This window comes from Hirundo rustica, chromosome 24, assembly GCF_015227805.2.
Source record: "Hirundo rustica isolate bHirRus1 chromosome 24, bHirRus1.pri.v3, whole genome shotgun sequence".
In the NCBI taxonomy this organism is placed as follows: domain Eukaryota; kingdom Metazoa; phylum Chordata; class Aves; order Passeriformes; family Hirundinidae; genus Hirundo; species Hirundo rustica.
This window is the reverse complement of record NC_053473.1, coordinates 3,530,656-3,551,573: the sequence shown is the minus strand read 5'-3', so window position 1 is coordinate 3,551,573 and position 20,918 is coordinate 3,530,656. Positions and strand designations below refer to the sequence as shown.

General features: G+C 63.9%; 2 protein-coding genes across 3 annotated transcripts; one reads left to right on the top strand and one right to left on the bottom strand.

Moving 5' to 3' along the window:
* Positions 1-562: 562 nt before the first annotated feature.
* PACSIN1 (protein kinase C and casein kinase substrate in neurons 1) lies at positions 563-14,912 on the top strand. Of its 2 annotated transcripts, none has more exons than XM_040085825.2 (10): positions 563-705; positions 10,239-10,371; positions 10,708-10,864; positions 10,998-11,233; positions 11,397-11,552; positions 11,881-12,056; positions 12,255-12,375; positions 12,458-12,582; positions 12,699-12,892; positions 13,232-14,912. In XM_040085825.2, the coding sequence occupies exons 2-10, from the start codon at positions 10,309-10,311 to the stop codon at positions 13,339-13,341; spliced, it is 1,338 nt and encodes a 445-aa protein (XP_039941759.1). In that variant the 5' UTR covers positions 563-705; positions 10,239-10,308; the 3' UTR covers positions 13,342-14,912. The 2 variants fall into 2 exon arrangements, with proteins under 2 accessions (XP_039941759.1, XP_039941760.1); XM_040085826.2 differs by lacking the exon at positions 563-705 and adding an exon at positions 4,814-4,839.
* A 1,640-nt stretch (positions 14,913-16,552) lies between these two features.
* On the bottom strand, positions 16,553-18,428 carry SPDEF (SAM pointed domain containing ETS transcription factor). The gene is made up of 5 exons (XM_040085747.1): positions 17,981-18,428; positions 17,532-17,729; positions 17,393-17,440; positions 16,828-16,968; positions 16,553-16,731 (listed from the first exon to the last, which is right to left on the bottom strand). Exons 1-5 carry the CDS (start codon positions 18,426-18,428, stop codon positions 16,553-16,555), a joined length of 1,014 nt encoding a protein of 337 aa, XP_039941681.1.
* Positions 18,429-20,918: the final 2,490 nt, after the last annotated feature.

Genomic DNA, 20,918 nt, shown 5'->3' with positions numbered 1-20,918 from the left:
CGCCCCGGTGCCTGATGGGGTCAGCGGGAGACCCCCGCGACCCCCCGGTGTCACCCTCAGCCGTGACATCCTCCCCACGTCCCCAGTCGTGTCACCCGCAGCTCCCCGCGGACTGTAAAGCCCTGCTCGGGATCCCGGAGAGCCGCGGGTGTCACCCCGGGCTTAGGGCTGGAGGTTCCCTTAGGCGCCGAAGCGTTCTGCTCCCCACAACACCCGGCATCGCCCCGACCCCGTCTGAGGACTCTCATTCCGCGGGGATCGGAATGGAGCCGTGTCCCCTCGGGCACGCCCCGTGTCCCCACAGCCCGCGGCTCTCCCGCCTTGTTTGGGGGCTCGAACCCCCCGGGAGCGACAGAAGCGGGATCCAAGGGACAGGGGAAGGGGACACGCCCCCGTTGTCCCCCCAAACCCCCCGGGCACTCGGCACATGGCACCCCCGGAGCAGCGCCGGGTGGGGACGGCAAGAGGGACAAGGGGGAGGCGCAGGGTCCCCACTGGGTTTATTCCCATCCTCTCCGCGGTCGCGTTGTCACCTTGCGCGGCCGAGGAGCCGCCGCGCCGGGCCGGGGATTGGTCGGCTAAAAATGCCGCCCTAATCTCCGAGCTGATCTTTACCCCCTCCCTCCGCCCCATCTGCCGCGACCTGGCCGCGATGCGCAGCGCCGGCCCCGGGAGAGGCTCCGCCGCTGTCCCCGCGGCCCCGAGGTACGGCCGGCGGGGCGGGAGGCGGAGGGCTGTCCCCGGGGGGCAGAGGGGGTGCCGGGCATCGGGGCGCTCTGACAGCGCCGTCCCCCTCCGGTGTTTGGATCGCGTCCGCGCCCCGGGAAACGAACCCGTGCCCGACCCGTTTTAAGTGATTTCCAACTCGTGCCGGACCGTGCCGGGTGGGGAACGGGAGGGATCGAGGGATGCGCCGCATTCCTGGAGCTGCCCGGTGCCGTCCTGGAGCTGCCCGGTGCCGTCCTGGCGCTTTGATACCGTGTCACCCCCTCCTTTCTTCCTTTCGGGGGCAGCATGGACGGAGCTGGCTGGGGTGAAGCTCCCCCAGGGTGACCCCCAGGATGCTGCGACAGTTGCGGCATCCCTCGGGAGACACGCACACCCCGGCTGGTCCCGCGGAGCAGGAGCTGTCCCCGCCCGCCTGGCACGGACATGCTGCCCATGGACACTGTCACTGTCGCTGTCCCTGCCTCTGCTGCATCTCCTCCTCACAGCTCCTGCACCTCCTGCCTTGGAAATGGCAAAGCAAGTGCTTTGCTAAACGGATTAGAGCTTTCCCGGCAGCCTCCCCGGCTGCTCCCGCATCCCTCGGCCCCCGCGTCGCCTTCCCCGGGCAAACCCCATCCCTAAGCGAAAAGTCCAGGTCGAGGCTGTGGCCGCAGCACAGCAGAGATATCAGGCACTGCGGCTCCCGGCGCGCCTGACCCCGAAACCCCGGCTGGAGCCCTGAGGGTCCTTCCCACCTCCTGGGGTTTTGTGTTCCTTTTGCAGGAGCGCAGAGAAAATCGGGGAATTCACCAAGGCAGCGGCTCGGCCCGTGCCGGAGGCACTGCCCTGCCCGGGGGTCTGCACTGATCTGTGCCCCCCTGGCCGCTTTCTCTCCCTCCTCTCCCAGGGTGTGCGGCCGCCGGAGGGGCTGCGGCAGGACGGGAGCGGGATTTAACCGTGAAAGGATTGAGGGAAGAGAGCCCAGGCACTGGCAGGGATCGACAGTGACGTGCACAGGGCAGGGCGAGAAGGGAAGGGACATCAGCAAAGCGCGTCAGCACCGACCGGGGCCACGTCCTGGGCCCAAAGGCTGGGCTCGGCTCCGTGCGGGATCCCCCTCGCTGGGAATGCCCCGTCCACAGCGGTGCTGGTCCCTGCCAGGGCGGGATGGCACGGGGATGGAGCCAGGCTCCTCCAGCACAGCGCCTGGCACGGCTCTGCCCAGGGACAGACTTTGTCCTGGGGGTGCCAACCTGGCCGGCGTTTGTGCAACACCTTGAAGGCAAACTCCGGACCTGCTGAGCTCCTGCGGATGATCCTGGAGGAGGAGAGGTCACATCCAGCCGGCAGCTTGCAGGGTCGGCCGGGCCAGCGTCCGGCTGCCCCCGGCGTGGAACAGCGTGGGGGGCCCGAGGCAGCGAGCCCCAGCCCCGCCGTGGCCATGGGTGAAATGCACGGGCTCCTCGGGCAGCTGCCTGCAGCCGGCTCCACGCTGCTTCCCAGGAAAAATGGAGCCTTTATGTCCCGGCCCCAGCCCCTTCCCCGGAAGGGCTCGGAGGATGCCCCGGCCGGTCACGGGTAGACAAGAAGGGGATTGTTTCGGTGGGATTTGGGTTTCTGGGAGCACCTGCCCCGCGCGGGGCCCTCCACAATGGCTGCCTGTCTGCCGCAGAGCCGCCAATTATCCTCCGCGGCTAATTACAGATGCAAAGTAGCGCTTGCATTCTCCCAGCTCCCCGGAGGGCTCCTGGGACCGGCGGCACATCCGCAGCGGTGACGCTGCCGGGGCATGGGGCGAGCGTGGGGCACTGGCCCCATCCGGCCCCCCGAGCCCCAGCTCCAGCTCTGCTGTGCCCTGAGAAGAGACAGTGGAGGCAGGAATGGGCTCGGGATGCCTGGGATGCCCTCTGCCCCCATCCCCACCGGTCTTCCCTGGACCGCCCGTGGCCTCTCCCGTTGCTCCCAGAAACAGCTGAGCCCCATAACTCGGGGCTATGCCGGGATTTAGGGAACACATTTTCCGTTCCTTGCTGGGGAGGCAGACGGGAGCTGGCTGTGCTCAAAACCTCCCCGTTCGTGTGAAGGCCGGCACTCCTGCCTGGGTGACAGGCAGGCAGCTGATCCCTGGTGGCATCTCTTCATTCCTGCCCGCTCTGGCTCCAGCAGCCACCGGGATCACGGTGTGGGCTCATGTGCTCCGACTTCTCCATTTGCGCTCACGGAGCTGTAATTCCAGAGCAGCAAGTGGCCCGATAAATCAGGGCTTATTTCCTGCCAATACCGTCTGCTGCTTCCCACAAGGAAACTCATTTACAGGAGGAGAAGTGACTTACCACTGAAAACAGTAAACGGTGGGATGGTGAGAGCCGGGGAAAAGTTTGTCGTGACTGAGTTTTTGGTGAAGGAACTGAGGAGGCAGAGCTCCCGCCTGCTTCCTGCGTGGAGCAGCCCAAGCTGCAGGGAAAGAGAGCTGAGCTGGTCACAAATCTGGTGACAATGGCTCTTTGCACTGGGGAGCCCCCCCAAGTCACTGAGGTCCCCCCGTAACCATCCTGGAGAGCGTCTGTCACCTAATGTTTAATGCCAAGGACATTTTCCCCTCTGCAGCAGGGATGCTGCCAGGGCAGATGGCAGCCAGGATGTCCCAGCGGTGCCTGCAGTGACCCTGTGCTGAGAACTGCCAACTCACGGCTCGAAAGGACCATGATCAGTCACTCAGCACCCTCTGGTTCTTCACCCTGAAACACCAACAGGCAAAGATCCCCCACTCCTGAAGGAACCACCACCCATCCCACTCCTGTCTGGGACTGGGGGCATTAAATCCCCGGGGTCTCACCCAGCTGCAGCTGGGTGTGAAACCTTCCGGGGGCCATTCTGTCTGGCCATGAGGTGTGCTGGCTCGGGTGGCTCCGAGCTGGAAGGAGCCGGAAGGCAGGCGGGCTGGAGAGCCCCACCGAGCTTCATTAGGCAGTCGAAGGCGCTTGTTAGGGGAAAGCTGAGCCGGCGTCGGAGGCCGGCAGAGCCCCCCGGGACCGGGTCGCATTCTCTGGGCAACCCGATCCCGGCGGCAGCGGCCCCGGCAGCCTCATTACTGCAGCTTCTGCGGCGGCTTCGGTTACTCGCCTGGACGCTCTCGTCTCCTGCTGGCTTTTAATTTCCCTGACATCCCCCGCGAGCGGGGGGATGCAGGCGCAGTGTCGGGGAGCCTGTCATCACCCCTACCCGCATCCTGCCTGCTTCCCGATGGCTTCCAGCCCCCTCTGCCCCCGCGACTCCTATCCCGTAACAAGCCCCGGTGACCCCGGGCATGAGCCCCGGGGCTTGGGAAGAGGCAGATGAGCAGATGGTAGTGAGGGGGAGCTGCCCTGCTCCCTGCAAGAAGCCTTGGAGGGGCAGCCCCCTCACCCCCTTCCCCAGCCCTGCCGGGGGGAAAAGACTGTTCCTGATTCTCTTGCCAGCCTGTTCCCAGCTGGCACATTTGGCAAGGAGGCGGCACCGGCTGCCTCTCCAAAGGCGTTTTGGGGTGTTTGTTCCTGCAAAAGCTGTGGCTCAGCCCCAAAACCCCCCTGCAACCGCGGGGGTGACAGAGAGGCCGGGGCAGCAGCGGAGGGAGTGCATGGCTCGGTCCTGTCCCGAGCAGGAGGGACAATGATCCCCAGGGTAGCAGGACCGGGAACCTCAGGGGGATCCCCAAAGAGCCCTCCCGCCGCTTGGCCCAGGGGGAACGAGTCCGATTAGACCTCCACGGAGTCCGGAGTCCGACTCCGTCACCACCGGGCCGTGGCAGCCCCCTCCCCCAGGCCGTGCCCCCGGGCCGCAGCCCCCGCGGTGGGGCGGCCCCGGTTGGTGCCCTGGGCGAGGGTCTGGGGCGGGGGAGCCCGGCTGGGGCTGGCGGCAGTGCGGGACCTCGGGGTGGGCGCGGGGATGGGGGGGTCCGTTCCCCCCTCCGCCCCCCCCCGGATGATTTTCGCAGCAGCGGCTCCATCCCGGTTGCCATGGCAACGGGCGGCTCGGGCAGGCGCGTGCCCGCGGCCGTGCGCGCCGCCGCTGCCCGGCGGGAGCGGAGCGAGCGGAGCGGAGCGAGCGGAGCCCCGGCCCCGGGCCCCCCCCGGCCCCCCCGGCCCCCGGCAGGTGAGCGCGGCCCCCGCGGGGGCAGCCGGGTCCGCTGCGGCGACGATTGCGGGGTGCCCGGTCCCTTGCGGGGATGGGGTGCGGGATGCCGGGGTCCCTTGCCGGGATGGGGTGCGGGATGCCCGGGTCCCTCGCGGGGATGGGGGGATGGCGGGTGGGTGCTGTGCAAGGACCGGGCAGTGAGGCATGGCTTTGCACCCCCCGACAGGACACGATGTCCCCGGATCCCTTCTGCAAGCCAGGGAGGTTGGGGGGGTAGATGACCTTCATCCCCTCCGTGTGTCCGATGGGGCACTGGGGAGAGGGACACCCCTTCTGCAGCGCTGCCGCACTCCCGGGGTTGTGCCTCAGTTTCCCCATCTGCAAATAGTGGGGGGAACTTGTGCAGTCCCTGCCGTGGCTGTCCCCATCATCGCTGTCCCCCTGCCCAAATAACCCCCTTACCCCATCACTGACCCCCTCCTTTCAGCACTGTCACCCCAGCTTCTCCCTTGCTGCCCGTCTCCCCATCTCCCCACTTTCCTGTCCCCTCTGGCTCCAAGTCTGCTTCCCCACCACAGACAGGTGAAATTCCGCTGTCCCTCCATCGCTCCTGCTCCCAGCAGCCCCATTTGCTTTCTGTCCCCGCCAGCTCCGGGTCCATCCCACCAAAGCTCAGGGGACGGGACCCCGGTGCCAGCGCATGACGCTCCACTTCCCCCTCCCTGATGCGGAAGCCGTGGGGATGGCACCGCCGTATCCTCCACCAGCCCTGATTGCCACTTCTGGGTTCAATTGCAAACCTCATCTTTGGATTTCTGCCTAAACCCGGCTCCCGGGACCGCGCAAATCCCTGCTCGGTGTCCGAGCTGCCTTGTTTACCGCGGTGAGCCGAGGCGGCAGGATGAGACAGAGCTGCAGAGCTGGGCAGCCAGTGGAACCCCCAGCTGAGGCTGAGCCCCCTCTCCCTTTCCCCGGCCTGAGCACATGCAGGGGGGTTGGCAATCCTGCTGCCCCTGCCCCTCCTGGGATCCCCATCCACATTCCCCATCCGCATTCCCGGCACATCCTCTGTCCCTGAGCTGGGCTGCAGGCTCCCCCGGAGAGACACTTGCGTTAACTGCAAATGCCAAGCGAGCTTCCAGAATTTTTTGCACAAGGCTCCTAAAATCCCTAGAAGATTAATGGGTGCCCTGAGCAGGGCGGTTTTGGGAGCTCAGGGGGAAGGGGAAGGTCCCTGCAGAGCCCACATGAGCTGTGAAGCCAATCGCTGCCAGGGCTTGGAGCAAATGCGTCTCCCCTGGCTACTGCAACCTGGCAGCACCTGGCCCCCGGCGGGCTCCCGTCTGTGCACAGGACACCAGGCTCCTCGTCCTGCTCCTGCATCACTGAACCTCCTTTCTAGTTTGGGGGAGCCCGCAAGCCCTGACCCCGCAGGGTCCAGCAGGTCCCCAGGCCTCAGATCCCCCCGTCGATGCAGATGACCCTGATGGAAGCAAGGAGGCTGCCATAGGCACATTCCAGCCAGGATTCATTGGAAAAGTGGCTCCCAGAAGTTTCCCACCATTACCTACGTGCCCCCTCCAGGACCCTGCTGCCCTTGCAGCCACCTCAGGCACTGCTCGAGCACCAGGTCCCAGGCAGCCCCATGGTGCTGCTCTGGCTGAAATCCCATGGAGAATCACCCACTGTTCTGGATTTGGCTCTTTGCCCACGGGCTCCAGCCCTGCTCATCTTGCAGGCAAAGGGGTTTTGCCAGGGAGTGCAGGAGGGACCTTGCATGAGCCTGCTCCCATGGAGACAGTACCCTGGAAGGGCCCAGGCTCGCCACCTGCCTGGCATTGGGCTTGGTTTGATGATGAGGGGGCAGGATGGGTGCTGAGGCTGCTCAGCCCTGAGCCCCGGGCGCTGCTGGTGTGGAGCTGCCAGCGTGAATCAGCAGCACCCACTTAACTGTTTCTTCACAGGGTCCCCATGAGCTGTGGAGAGGACCACGTTTCAGCCACGCCACAGCCAAACCTCTCCATTCTCCCTGAGCTCTGACCCTTGCCAGCCCCAGGAGCATTTCCCTGCCCTGGCCCCATGGGACACACGGACCAGCCCTGGGGAGGGAATCCCAGAGCTGCTCAGCTGGCTCAGAGTTGAGCAGCAAAGCAGGCACAGCTGCAAAGCCTCTTGCGACGCACGTCAGTGTCACGGGTTTTCCCTGGGACCTGCCGCTGTGCCTTGGCCACTTCAGCCCCCTTATGTGGCCACTTCACACCCCATACGTGGCCACTTCATCCTCCATGCCCAGCCACCTCAGCCCTGTGTGTGGCCACCTCAGCTCCTGCACGTGGGCTCTGCTGCCCACGGCAGATGCACCACGACAGCCCCAGAACATGGTGGGAGGTGCTGCTGTCTGGACTTCTTTGGCTGAATCCTTTTGTCTTTGCCACGAGTGGTTGTCATGTGGCCGCAGTGGTGCATCACGGTGCTGTACCCTGAAATGCACCTTCAGGCAGCCCTGTGCTAAGGGAGAGCAAATGACCTTTCCTGTGGCCAAAACCCCAAGGCTCAGCACCCTTGCTTGGATTCCCACAGACCAGTGCAGCTCCCAGGGTGGATTCCCCCTGCCCTGGATGCTCTCAGCAATGGTCGCTCACCCACTGCCCTCCCAGCAACGGGGCTCACACCTGGCATGAACTAGCCTGGGGACAGGATGGGGACAGGAATGGGGACACCATCTCACTCCACGCTCTGCTCCTCTCCTTGCAGTGCATCTGCCACCATCCTGCCTTAGCCAGGGGCTCTTTGCAGCAGAGGAACCTGCACCAAAGGCTTTGCAGCCACTCCTGCCCCTGGTACCCACCGGGCTCAGCCAATGTGCCCAGAGGCAGGAGTGTGACATCCCTGTCCCCTGCTTCTTGGCTGCAGGAGAGATGCTTGGTCTGGGACAAGAAACACACCTGGAGGGAGCAACCTGGGGACAGGGGACAGCAGGACTGGACTGTCCCACCTCGCTGGGGACAGGGCTCTGCCAGCCATGGCTGTGCCAGGGGTGCGAGCAGCTGCCCATGCCCTGCCCGCTGTGTCAGCAGCACCAGCCTCTGCATTGCAGCAGCCTCGTGCCTGCGCAGGGCCACGGCCACAGCCCGGCCCCCACAGAGGGCAGAGACCCCCCAGCAGCAGCGGGGCAGCAGGAACCGCCTGGAGGGTGAGGAGCGTTGTGTCAGTGCTCAGCGCCGAGCAGGCTGACAGGAGAGACGCGCAGGGGGGGCCGCGTCTGCAGGAGCAGCCCAAGGGCGCGTGGAGCAGGAGCTGGGACAAACTCCACCCTCACTTGATGCCAAACGCTCCGTGGCTTCTCCCTGGCAGCTCCGTGGAGGCGAGGGGCCAAAGCGGAGCCCCCCAGGCCGAGGGTGCAGCGCACGGCCGGGGCTGGCAGCTCTCAGCGCCGTGGCTCGGCCGCTGGCTCTGCAGGCGCCAGGCATCACCGCCAGCCACCCTGATGTGAGGTGATGGGCTGTGCTGGCAGGGCCGGGGGCTGGCAGGGGCTGGCAGGGGCTGGCACGTGTGGCACAGCCTGGCACGGTGGGGGCACACGCACGTACGCGGGGGTGCGAGGATGGTCGTGCGTGGGGGTGCGTGGCAGGAGAGCGGCAACGAGGAGGCAGCGTTAGCTGGGAAGTGATGCAGAGCCAAAAATAACCCCCGGGCTGCGGCTCGGACCAGGTAGTGCCTTGGAGAGGGAGCTGCGGCAGCCACGTCCTCAGCGCCCCGTGGCATTGAGTGGCTCGCTGGGGGCAGCTGGGGCTGGCACTGTGCCCGTGGGTGCTGGGGTACGCTCAGCCCTGGGTGTGCTCCCTCCCTGCAGTGCCCAGCCCAGCCCTGGCACGCTGGGGCTGTCACCCTGAGGGTGCCCTTGCCATGCCAGCTCAGCCTCCGCAGCAAAACCCAGGGGCACGAGAGCTGGGGCACGGCGCTGTGCCCGCGGATTTCAGGGCACAGCACCTGCGGGGCCCCTTGGGGCTCTGGCACCACTGCAGGTGCACTGAGGCAGCCTGCGGGTGCTGGGGTGGGGAGGGCAGTGGCAGTGCTGTGGTGCCAGGCAGGAGCGGTGGTGGCACTGTGGGTGCCAAGGACAGTGCCCATGCTGTGGGTGCCAGGCAGTGACAGTGGCTGTGCTGTGGGTGCCAGGAGGAGTGGTGGTGGTGCCATGGGTGATAGGCAGTGGCAGTGGTGGTGCCATGAATGCCAGGCACAGTGGTGCCGTGGGTGCCAGGCAGGGACAGTGGCTGTGCTGTGGGTGCCAGGCGGTGGCGGTGGCTGTGCCGTGGGTGCCAGGAGGAGTGGTGGTGGTGCCGTGGGTGCCAGGCAGGCGCGGGCACCGCATGCTGCCAGCTGCGGGGGGACGCTGCTGTCCCCCATCCATCTGCGTCTCGGCGGCTGAGCGAGGGACAGTCACGCGTTTATTTTTAACCGTCTGGGGAGGGTGGAGGGGATTGGTGCCTCCCTGGTTATATCACTAAATCCCTGCCAGGCTCTGTTAGTTCCAGCACAGCGAGCCCTGCGCTCCAGTAACTGTTTCAGGTCCCCGTCTTCCTGGGGCCATGCCCTGCCCCAGCCTGGGGACACCTCAGGGCCAGCTGTGCGCACAGCTGGAGGGTGTGGGCACTCACCAGTGTTCCCCACAGGACTCTGTGTCCCCAGCCCTGCCCTCCCACCCCACCACGGGGCAGAGCACAGGCAGCCGTGCCTCCCTCTGCCAATTCCACCTCCCCAAGGAGGGGATGGTGTGTGAGGGTCACGGCCCTTTTGGGGACAGGGCAGGAGGAAATCTGAGCTGCTCGTGGCCACCTTGTCCCCATCCCGGTGGCAGATGCCAGGCAGGATAGGTCCAGTGCTTTCCTGTGGAAACACTGTCCAAATCCAGGTCAGGATGGGGATGATGAGGAGAACGCCTAGGAAAAGGCCACCACGGTCCCCACTCTGTCCCTGTGCGATGCCACCCCCAGCCCCCAGCCCCCTCCCAGCTGTCGGCAAAGTGGCAAAGGGTTCACGCAGCGGGGCCACGTGACGCTCCAGGGATGCCGTTTTTCTGAAGATCAGGATGGATTAGGGTGGAATATCGGGAGGAGAATTTCTTGGGCAGCGAATCCCCTGACCCTGCCACGGCCCCTTGCCCAGCGGCTCCCGGTGCTGAGCCAGGCCCTGGACGGTGAGCGCCCACTGTGCTGCTCCCCGTGATTCCCTCCCAGCACCGCTGCCCCCAGGGGTGTTTGGATGGCACCAAGCGGCTGCTGGAGGAGTCTGTGTGTCCAGAGCTGGAGCGGGCACTGTCCCCTTGCCTGTCCCATGTACCTGGATGCTTGTCCCACAGAGCAGGAGGCATGGGGGTTCCCTGCACCCCCCGTGACTCCCCTCTCCTGCCCCCTCAGTGCATGAGGCTGGTGCTTGCCCAGGAAACCCCCAGCGCCTGCTCTGACGCCCGAGGCAGCGCCGGGAGCCATGTCGGGTTCCTACGACGAGTCGGCATCGGCCGCCGAGGAAACAACCGACAGCTTCTGGGAGGTGAGTCCCAGCCACCCTCTCCTCCCACAGACAACGCTGTCACTGCACCCCAGGGTGTCCCCTGGGCTGGGGGCTGCCCTCCCTTCTCTGCCTGAGAGCATCCCCGCTGTGGTGGCTCTGTGTCTGAGCTGGCTCTGCCGAAGTTCTCAATCTTGGCTGTACCTGAGTGACCCAGGGGTTGGAGGGAGTTGGGCTTCAGCAGCGCAAACCCAAAGCTCCATCCCTGCACCCCCAAATTGCCTGGTGCTTCCCCGGTAGCCGCCCCAGGCCAGCTGGGGCTGAGCCAGGCAGGACAGTCACAGCCCCCACACCTGCCTGTCCCTGTGCCCATCCCAGGTGGGGAACTACAAGCGCACGGTGAAGCGGATCGATGATGGACACCGGCTCTGCAATGACCTCATGAACTGCGTGCACGAGCGGGCCAAGATCGAGAAGTCCTACGCCCAGCAGCTCACCGACTGGTCCAAGCGGTGGAGGCAGCTCATTGAGAAAGGTACCATGGCTTCCCTGGTGGGAGGGTTTCCCTGGGACACTCTGGGTCCCCGTGTGCCACCACAGCTTCACCTGGCAGAAGTGGAGGGGGCGAGGGCAGTGGAGTGACCCCCAGCCGTCCCCTCGGCCCCCAGGTCCCCAGTATGGCAGCCTGGAGAAGGCATGGGCCGCCATCATGACGGAGGCGGACAAGGTGAGCGAGCTGCACCAGGAGGTGAAGAACAGCCTCCTGAATGACGACTTCGAGAAGGTCAAGAACTGGCAGAAGGACGCCTACCACAAGCAGATCATGGGGGGCTTCAAGGAGGCCAAGGAAGCTGAGGATGGCTTCCGGAAAGCCCAGAAGCCCTGGGCCAAGAAGCTCAAGGAGGTGAGAGAAGCACAGAGAGTCCTGGGGCATCCCTGTGTCACCAGGTCCGAGTCTGTGTGACCAGTCCAGGCTGGGAGGGACGCGTGGCAACTCCCCACAGGCAGAGGGGTTGGCAGGGGGCTGTGACTGCTCCTCTGATGTCCCTTCCCTGTCCTCCCCACAGCTGGAGACGGCCAAGAAAGCCTATCACCTGGCGTGCAAGGAGGAGAAGCTGGCCATGACCCGCGAAGCCAACAGCAAGGCGGATCAGTCCAACACTCCCGAGCAGCAGAAGAAGCTCCAGGACAAAGTGGAAAAGTGCAAGCAAGACGTGCAAAAGGTGCAAAGCGCTGCCCTGTGCTGCAGGCGTTGGGCATTGGGCAAGGGGAACCAGTGGAGATGGCCAGCACATCCCTTTCTCCACCATCAGTTCCCATTTTCCCATCCCTGCGCTCCTGGAGAAGGATAAGGGCTTGCAGGCAGTGCTCAGGGGAGTGCGAGCTGGGCAGGGATTGATCCCACTTATATGGGCTGATTCCACCCGCTGAGGCTCCTGGCTTGATTTGGGCTCCCCAGCTCTGGTGACCCCCAAACCAGACCTCTCAGCACCCAGAAACGGCCTCTGAGGTGCTGGAGGTACAACCAGGGTCCCTCCCGCGTTTTTGCAGACTCAGGAGAAGTACGAGAAGGTGCTGGACGAGCTGAACAAGTGCACCCCGCAGTACATCGAGAGCATGGAGCAGGTCTTCGAGCAGTGCCAGCAGTTTGAGGAAAAGAGGCTCAACTTCCTCAAGGAAATGCTCCTGGACATCAAGAGGCACCTGAACCTGGCCGAGAGCAGCAGGTGGGGACGGTGGGGACAGTGAATCCTGGCCAACACGATGGCCACCAAGAGGTACCAGAGTGGCAGGAGGCTGTGCTGGAGCCTGGCGCCCCCTGGTGCCTTGGAGGACACAACCCAGCCCCGGGTGACAGCCTGACCACGTCCCTGTCCCCAGGGTGTCCCCTGACCCACAGCCCCCAACCACATCTCTCCCCGCAGCTACGCCAACGTGTACCGGGAGCTGGAGCAGACCATCCGCATGTCGGACGCACAGGAGGACCTCCGGTGGTTCCGCAGCACCAGTGGCCCCGGGATGCCCATGAACTGGCCCCAGTTTGAGGTGAGGCTGGGCGCCCTGGCGGGGTGCTGGCAGCCCTGCGGGGCAGCCGGGCACTCAGGGCTTGGTGACTCTGTGCTTGCAGGAGTGGAACCCGGACCTGACGCACACGATAACGCGGAAGGAGAAGCAGAAGAAGGGCGAGGGGGTGGCCCTGACCAACGCCAGCAGCGCGGGCGACTCGGGGGCTCAGGCGGGCGAGCGCGGGAGGTGAGGGCCGGCACGAAGGGGAGGTGCCGTGAGAGGCACAGCCTTTGCCTGCGCGAGCATTTGGGGATGCGGGATGTCCTCGGTGACGGCCACCCCTCCCTCTCCTCCCCTGCCAGCGTGAGCAGCCACGACCGCGGGCAGACCTACAGCGCCGAGTGGTCCGATGACGAGGGCAGCAACTCCTTCAACACCAGCGAGGCCAACGGCGGCGCCAACCCCTTCGACGAGGAGTCGGCGGGGAAGGGCGTGAGGGTCCGGGCTCTGTATGACTACGACGGGCAGGAGCAGGATGAGCTCAGCTTCAAAGCAGGTACGGTCCCTTGCCAGTGCCAGGTAGGATGGGGCTCGTCTGCTGGAGCTGTGGGTGTGAAATCCCTCAAATGATTTCTGAGTTGGCCCAGCCCTTCTAAAAGCTGTGCTGTCAGAAAGGGGAAGGCAGGAGCTGAGCCCAGATGCAGGAGGGACGGGAGGAATGGTAGAACAGGGGCGCATGAGGGCTCGTGGGTCACCCCTTGCCTTTCTATCCTACGAACTGGGGTGCCCAGGATGAGTCCTGCAAACCTCCAGCAGCTCCATCCCGGGGAGAACAAGGGAGTGGGAGAACTCCCAGCACCTGCAATGAGCTCTTCCCTTCCACCTTCCTCTGCAGGTGATGAACTAACCAAACTCGGTGAGGAAGACGAGCAGGGGTGGTGCAAAGGGCGCTTGGACAACGGGCAGCTGGGGCTGTACCCCGCCAACTACGTGGAGGCAATCTAAGTCTTGTGGTGTGCTCCTCGTCACCGTCAGCAGATAAATCCGCCCTCCGTTGTCTCCATCTCTCCACCAGCCAACCAGCCATTCTGCCGTCTGGTCCTTCACTCCTCACCCTTAGAGATTCAGACATATTTTCCGACCAAGCTTTTATTTTTTTAAGAGTTGTCTCCGAAGAGTATTTTGCATAGTTGCTTTCTTCTAAGATAACGTGAAGCGAAAGATGACGTTGTCCGTTCGTCTAAGTTAGTTGAATTCTTTTTTTTTTTTTTTTTTTTTTCTGAGTGAAAAGCCGATACCTCAAGATCTTAAAGCCCAACCAGTGAGAGCTCCTGACTGGTTGGTTTTTAAAGATACTGAAATCATGAGCCGCCTTCTGATTGGCTGGAACTGTTCTGAAACGCACGGCACCGAAGTTCCTGGGACCAACCAAATTCATCCCAGAAAACCGAGAGGGATTGGAGTCTGACTCCGTTGGGTTGGTTTTTTTTTTTTTTTTTTTGGTGTTTCCATGTTCTCCCAGTTCATCCTCCCGCCCCGAGGAAGGGAGTGAAAGCCCCCTTCAGCCCCGCAGCCATCCTTGAGATGCCCAGGTGAGGTGGGACCGGCCCTGCCATGGAGCTTGCTGGCATCTCCTCAGCTTCCTCCTCCTCCCGGCTGGGCTGTCAGCACACCCGGAGCGGGCGGAGGCTCCCGAGCCGATGCCGGGTCTGTGCTGCAGGGAGCAGCATCGCCCTTCGGGTGGGCGGGTGTCCAACGCACACCAGATCCACGTGAGATGGCCCTAAAATCCAGCGCTGTCCGGAGAAGGACCCACCAGGGCCCAGTGTGCTGGAAGCACCTTCATGCCCAGCCTGGGATAGCGAGGAACTGCCTTGGGCACTGCTGGGGACGGTCCCCATCCACCCCTTCCTGAAGAGCGGCGGGAGCAGAGCGGGGCCGGGGGATGAGCATCGTCCGGCCTTGCAGGGCTCAGGATACCCAGAAAGGCAGAGCCTGGCGACGACGGCCGAAAACCAGACACGCCAAGGCAGGGGAATGGCCGCAGGCTTTGCCCTTTGCTTGTCCCCACGGAGCTCTACCCCTCCTCCCCTGGGCTCTGCCCCCGGCCCCGCAGCTCCCGCGGCTGCTGCCACCCAGCACGGCCACCCCCAGCCCCGAGCTCTTCCCTACGGATCATCTCTCATCTCTTTCCATACCGTCACCCTTAGCAGCATCAATGCCATCGGCTTCCCGCACGCTCCTCCTGCTCCTATCCTGCCCCCTCCGTTGGTTCGTGAATTTTTTGGCCCCAGGGATCCAGTGTTCTCGTGGATGCAGGGGAAGCACCGTGTGCTGGGCACGGTGGGCGGGAGCCATCGGGCCCCTGCCAGGTACCGGAAAAAAAAAAACCAACAAACCACAAAGTCAGAAGAGACCCAACCAACCACCTGTCTCAGCAATGCACCCCGGTTTTTGTACATCGATTGTGTAATTTAAGAAGTATATATATAATATATATATCTCTCGTGATTGTATTTCCGTGGATACAACAACAAAAAAGCAGCAAGAGAAAATAACCGAGCTCTGTCAGCGTCCTTGGCTCTGGGGTCTCCTTTGCTGTCCGTCTGTCTCACCCCCGGGGACCCCCACGGCACCCCCAGGCAGCGACACCCCCACCCCAAGGTTTTGGGGTGCAGCAGGACGGGGGGATGCATTGCTGGGGGCACAAGGGGAACAGCCACTGCCTCTGGGGACTCCCGTGCCACTGCCAGACAAAGCCTCGGGAGACCCACGGAGGAGCTCGAGATGATGCAGCCTCTGGGGCCATTCCAGGCAGCAGCCCTGAGGCCGCGCTGTCCTGAGCCTGTCACCAGGCACAGCGGGTTGCTGTCACCTCCTGCCCTCCCACACCCTGCCACACGTGAGGGGCTCACGAGACCTGGGGCAGCCCCGGCCCGTCCTCACAGTGCCCCCACACCGGCTGCGTCGGGCGCGCACAGCAAATCACGAGACACGCTTTGCTTTTTTGTTTGTTTTCTTTCCCCCCAGCTTTTTTGGTTTTCCACCCCCTTTTCCAAAGGTCAAGGCAATTTTGCTCCTTCCCCTCCATCCCAGGATGTGAGCAGGATCCGCTGCTGTGGGAGCGGCATGGAGCATGAACAGAAGGGAAAGGCAGTAGCTGGCACCGGCAGTTTTTTTAAGGAAAAAAAGCCAAAAGTCCAAGAACCAGGTGTTTTTCCTTTTAAGCTCCCACAGAACATCCCTGGAAGCCTGGGCCACCCCTCGGCATTTGAACTTAAACCACAACTCGTCACCAGCCAAAACTGAAAAGCAAATAAACAAATAAAAAACCCTATAATATAAAAGATCAACATTGCCAGGTAACTCTGACTCTGGTGCAATGAGCAGGTGAAGCAATTCCCAGCTCTCTGCCCCAGCCCAGCCTCGGCAGATCACACTCTGGATTTATTGTCCAGAGGGAAACGGCAAAGCTGCCATCTCCATTTCCCCAAACTCCGGAATCAGGCAGTCCAAGTCAAATCCAAATCGAGGGAAGAGCTTTGTGCCAGGGCACAGAACCTGGGACCTCAGCAGGACTCTGGTGACCCCATGCACAAGGATGGGGGACCCAGCCTGGGGGATCCCCGCTGTGCACAGCCCCTCACCCACATTGCTCCCTTTGCAGAGCTCCCGTTTGCCGCCCCGAAGAGGGGGAGAGGCTGAGTGGATGTCCTGGAGGGAAAAGCAAGAGGGGGATTCACCTGTCCAAGGGGGTGCCCAAGGTCCCCATGGCAGGCAGCACCCTTGGCTGGTGCCGGGCTGCTCCCACAGGGATCGGGGCAGGACCCTGCCAGGAGCAGCAGTGGATGTCCCTGTGGGTGACCCTGTCCCTGTGGGTGTCCCTGCCCCTGCCCCTGCAGGTGCCATTGTCCCAGCTCATGCCCCGGGCTGTTTCCTCCCTGAACAATGGCTGGGGTGAAGCCACCCACAGCCAGAACCCGGGAGGGAGGAGAGCAGGGGGGACAAGCCCGGCCACGGCTCCCACGGGAGACGAGGGCTCTGCACGGTCCTTGCCCCGCACCGGGGCCTGCTGGAGGGGAGGGGTCCCAGTGTCCATGGCCAGCAGGTCCTGGCAGGGGAAGCCTCGCACCGCAGCGAGGTCCTTGCTGCTGGCGGAGGGGCTCTGTGGCTGGGGCGGAGGGAGGCAGCGAAGGTCCCCCGTCCCTCCCGGCGCTCACACCGGGTGCACGAACTGGTAGACGAGGCGCTGGGAGATGTCGGGTTTCCGGATGATCCCTTTCTTGTAGTACTGCCGGATGGAGCGGCTCAGCTTGTCGTAGTTCATGGCCGGGCGGTTCTTGCGGATGCCCCACAGCCGGGCCACCTGCGCCGAGTCCTCGATCTTGAAGATGCCTGGCAGGGGAGCGGGGCACGGAGGGTTACAGCATCTCCTGCCCCACCTCAGCCCCCCGGCGCCCGCCCCGGCGCCTCTGGAGCATCCTCGCCCACCTTTGTCCTTGTTGAGCCAGCGGATGAAGCGCCCGTAGTTGTGTGGCTTCAGCAGCAGCTCCTTGAGGAACTGCCAGAGGTGGATGGGTTGGCCGGCGCAGGACGAGTCCACCTCGCTGTCGGCCCAGCCGGTGTCACCTCCTGCCACGGGAAGGGACGGGTGAGAGGAGGGAGGGAGGGAAGGGACGGAGCTCGCTGCCGCGCACCATCCCAGGAGCTGCGCGAGTCCTCATCAGGAAGCCCCGCTCGATGCCGGGGACTCCCCGGGGCTCAGCTCACGGGATTTGGAAGCTTTTCTCTCTCCTCCCCGTCCTGGAGCAGGGAGCGCAGCTCAGTCCTGCCCTTGCTCAGCCCACAGGGGTGCAGGGGGTGTGGGGTTCGAGCCATCTCCCCGTGGCTGCGGAGAGCCCTGGGGCTGCTCTGGGGCAGGGGGAGCGTAACCGCACAGATCCCGCAGCAGCTGCTGCTCCGGGGCTCCGGGTAATCGCAATTCAGCGGGGAGGGACCCCTCGAGTACCCCGGACCTGCCCGAAACAGGAGTAGAGCTGAGCCACACAGAACTCACCGCAGTATCTCACATCTCCAGGGGCAGCCTTCTCCTTCATCCAGGCGGCTGGAAGGGAGGAGCGGGGCATCAGGGGGGCATCTCCCGCTGCGCAGCATCGCCCACCCTCCGCAGCTCCCTCCCGCTCCCTGGCACCCACCAGACTTCCAGATGTCGAGGTGGGCGTGCAGGATGTCGCCGCAGGCGGGCGAGCGCTGGCAGAACTGCTCCTCGGACATGGCGCACAGGTCCTTTCCCGACAGCTCCTGGAAGGACTTCCCGATCTGCGGCAGCCGGTACTGGTGCTCCGTCCACAGGATCCACTTCTGCACATTCCCGGGGCTCCAGTCCGTGGGGTCTGGGGGCGGAGGGGGGGGCGGTGAGTGTGGCCAGCCAGGGGCCGCCCCCTCCTCCTGCTGCGGAGCTGCCGTGCTCCCCCAGACCCCAAAATGTGACTGCAGCCCCCAAAGAACCATCCCCTCCTCGCTCAGGGAGCAGCTGCTCTCCCCCAGACCCCCACACGCGGCTGCAGCCCCTCGGACGCAGCTTTGTCTCCCACGCCAGCTCATCCCCGCCCGGCCGCACCGCGGGGGCTCTGCGCGCACCCACCCGCGGCGATGTTGAGGAGCTTGCAGGCTGTCTCGATGTCCTTCAGCACCTCGCCCACCACCATGCTCTGCACCTGCTCCAGCGAGTGCTCCTCCAGGTGCAGGCTGTCCTGCAGGTCCCCCTCGGGCCCCAGCCCCAGGCCCTGGCTGTCGATGATGGGACACTGCTCCGGCTCCTTCCTCGCCTCCTCCCGCCCGCCCTGGGCGCTGCTGTGGGACGGTTCCCCGGCGCTCTTGGTGGCCCAGGCCGCGTTCTCCGGGTAGAGCATGTCGAAGTAGTGCAGGCAGAAAGCTGGCAGGGGCTGCTCGGGGGTGCTGGGCGGGCTGGGGCTCTCGGGGCAGCCCCAGCTCCGGGGTTCGGGGTCCCTCGGGGGCGGCAGCAGCGCGGGGTCCGGCCAGGCGAGGCGGGCGGGGGGCAGAGCGCTCAGCCCGGGGCTGGCACTGCCCATCCCTCCGCTCAGCGCCGGCTCCAAACCTGCCCGGCGAGGAGAGAGGAGAGGAGAGGAGAGGAGCTGAGCCCGGCACCGCTGCTGCCTTCCCGCCCAGCGGCCAGGCACAAAGGGAGGAACTAAGCCTGTTAGAGGGGAAAAACCCTCCGAAGAGCCCCACCGTGCCCCGCCAGCCTGCGGAGGAGTGCGGGGTCAGCCACGGCTGGGGAGGGGCTGGCCCGGGTGTGGGGGGACCAACGGCAGCAGCCAGCAGGGAGAAGGAGCTCAGGAGATGAGCAGGGTCTGAGCCCTGGTCAGGGTTTGGGTGTTTAGGGTCTGCCCAGGTGTTGCACCCCAGGATGGCTCCCAGGTGGAGCTGAGGCCTCGGTGGGAGGCAGTGGGGGACACCAGGGGGGGCTCCCCAGCACCTGAACAGGACAGCCCTGGGGTGACAGCGGTGTTTCAGCCACAGGGACACGTTTCTGAGCATGGAAAACATCCTCTGCTGCTTCTACCTGAGGCACAACAGCCCCCAGACCCAGATCTCCCAGGAGGGACCGAGCCCTTGGTCTCTGTTGCCAACCGCCGGATGAGAACTTTCCTTGTAAAGACAGGAAAATTGCAATTGCCTTCACTGTCTTGCAAGAAAAACTGCCCCAAAATCAGCCTGTCCCCAACTGTCTCTGCATGCAGGGAGTACCAGAGGCCATGGAGAAGAGGATGAACCTGCTGAATTTCCATGGCAACACCAGGGAATGGCTCCATCCGTGGAGAAACCTCCCCAAAAACCATCCTGAGGCTTTGGGAAGGGGAAGGCCCTGCCAGGGAGAAGCGGGTGATGGACATGGCCAGGGCACTGCCCAGCTCCTCCACCTTCAGCATTGCATTTTACAAGAAGAAGATCTCAAACTGGTGATTTAAAAGCAGAAAAAGGAGCTTTAGCAATGGAGCTGGGAAAGGAGCATGCAAAGCTTGAAACCCCTCAGGACACCAGGCAGCCCTGAAGGGGAACAGAGGGCAGGAAAAGTTTCTCCAAAGCCCAGCTGGGGGGAAAGAAGCCTTAAAAGATGTGAGAGGAAAAGTTTCCACAGGGTTCCTGCAGGCAGAGCACAGCCCCCGAGCACGGGGGTGGCCAGTGAAGGAGGGACACTGGGGACCCAGCCCTGTGTCCCATGCAGCTCCTGGGCATTCAGTGCTCCCACAATCTGGGTTTTGAAGTTCTGCATTGCCTGCACTGGGGGGAAGCTCATCACTCCATCCTTGGAATAGCCCCAAGAGCTCGGAAAATGCCGTGGAAGAGCCAGGGACACCTCAACAGCACCCATGGGAGCCTGAGGGGACCTGGGGAGGGACTGTGGGTTCAGGAACTGGAGCCCACGTCCCTGAGTAGTTTTGGTGGCACTGCAGCAAGGAGGGGGAGGGAGAAGAGGGTACCCAAACCCTCCTCCGGTCTGGGGCTGCCTCCACCATCCAAACAGTTTCCCTGAGAGATGGTGCCTGCTTCCAAACCTCTCCTTGATTTGCTCGAGATTAAAAGAAGAGCTTTAGGAGCTCAGCCCTAAATCCAGCCTCACGCTGCTCCCTCACAAAAGGGAAGTGGTAACAGCTTGTGCAGCTCCTGCTGCTGCACGGTGCTGGCCGTGGGGATCTCTGGGGACCTCTGGGGATCTCATTCCCAGCGCTTCTGGGATGTTCTGAAGTCCTGGTTCATCCTCGCACACGGAGAGCAGGGCTATGGAAACACCCTCAGGAGCACCACAGATTGAACGGCCCCAGCCCCATCTTCCCCTGATCCTGTTCCCCTCCTCCCAGCTGGGACCCAATTCCTCGGGAAGTGTCCCCAAAAGGCTGAGCTGTGCCCCACCAAGGGCGCTGTACTCTCAGGGCGGGGGCCGCTGTTTGACTTTCTCCCACTCTGGCACGCGGGCGGCCGGGCAGGGTGGGACCTGTTTGCACTGAGAAGCCACCTCAGGTGGCTTTTTCCCCCCTCTTTCCCTACCCCTTTTTGCATTTCCCTGCAAAAGCAGAGCTGGATGGGCGGCCCAAGGCGCACTGGCCCACGGGGCACCCAAAACCCTTCCGGCTCCCTGCCCGAGCCTGAGCTGGGCATTGCATCAGCCTTGGCACACGCTGCTCCAGGGGGATGAGATGGGCTGGTGGGACGGGAACGGGGTGACGGCGCTGGGATGGGGCTCCAGGGCACGGAGCCAGCACCAGCCCGGGGCTGTGGGTGCTGCTGGGTCACGGCTCAGCTCCACAGCCCTGCAGGGACCCAGCCCCACACAGACCCTGCAGCCGAGGGGGTGACAGTGGGGCCAAGGACCCCCGTGCCAAGGTGGAACCCACGGCTCAGGGTGGGACACGAGCACCAGCGAAGGTGGAACGCGGGGATCAGCCCTTGAGAGCGAGAGGAGAGAAAAAAAAAACACACACACACAAAAAAAAAGAAAAAGAAATTCACCCACCCCCCAGGCTGGAACAATGGGTCCGTTAATTAAAATCCAATCTGCG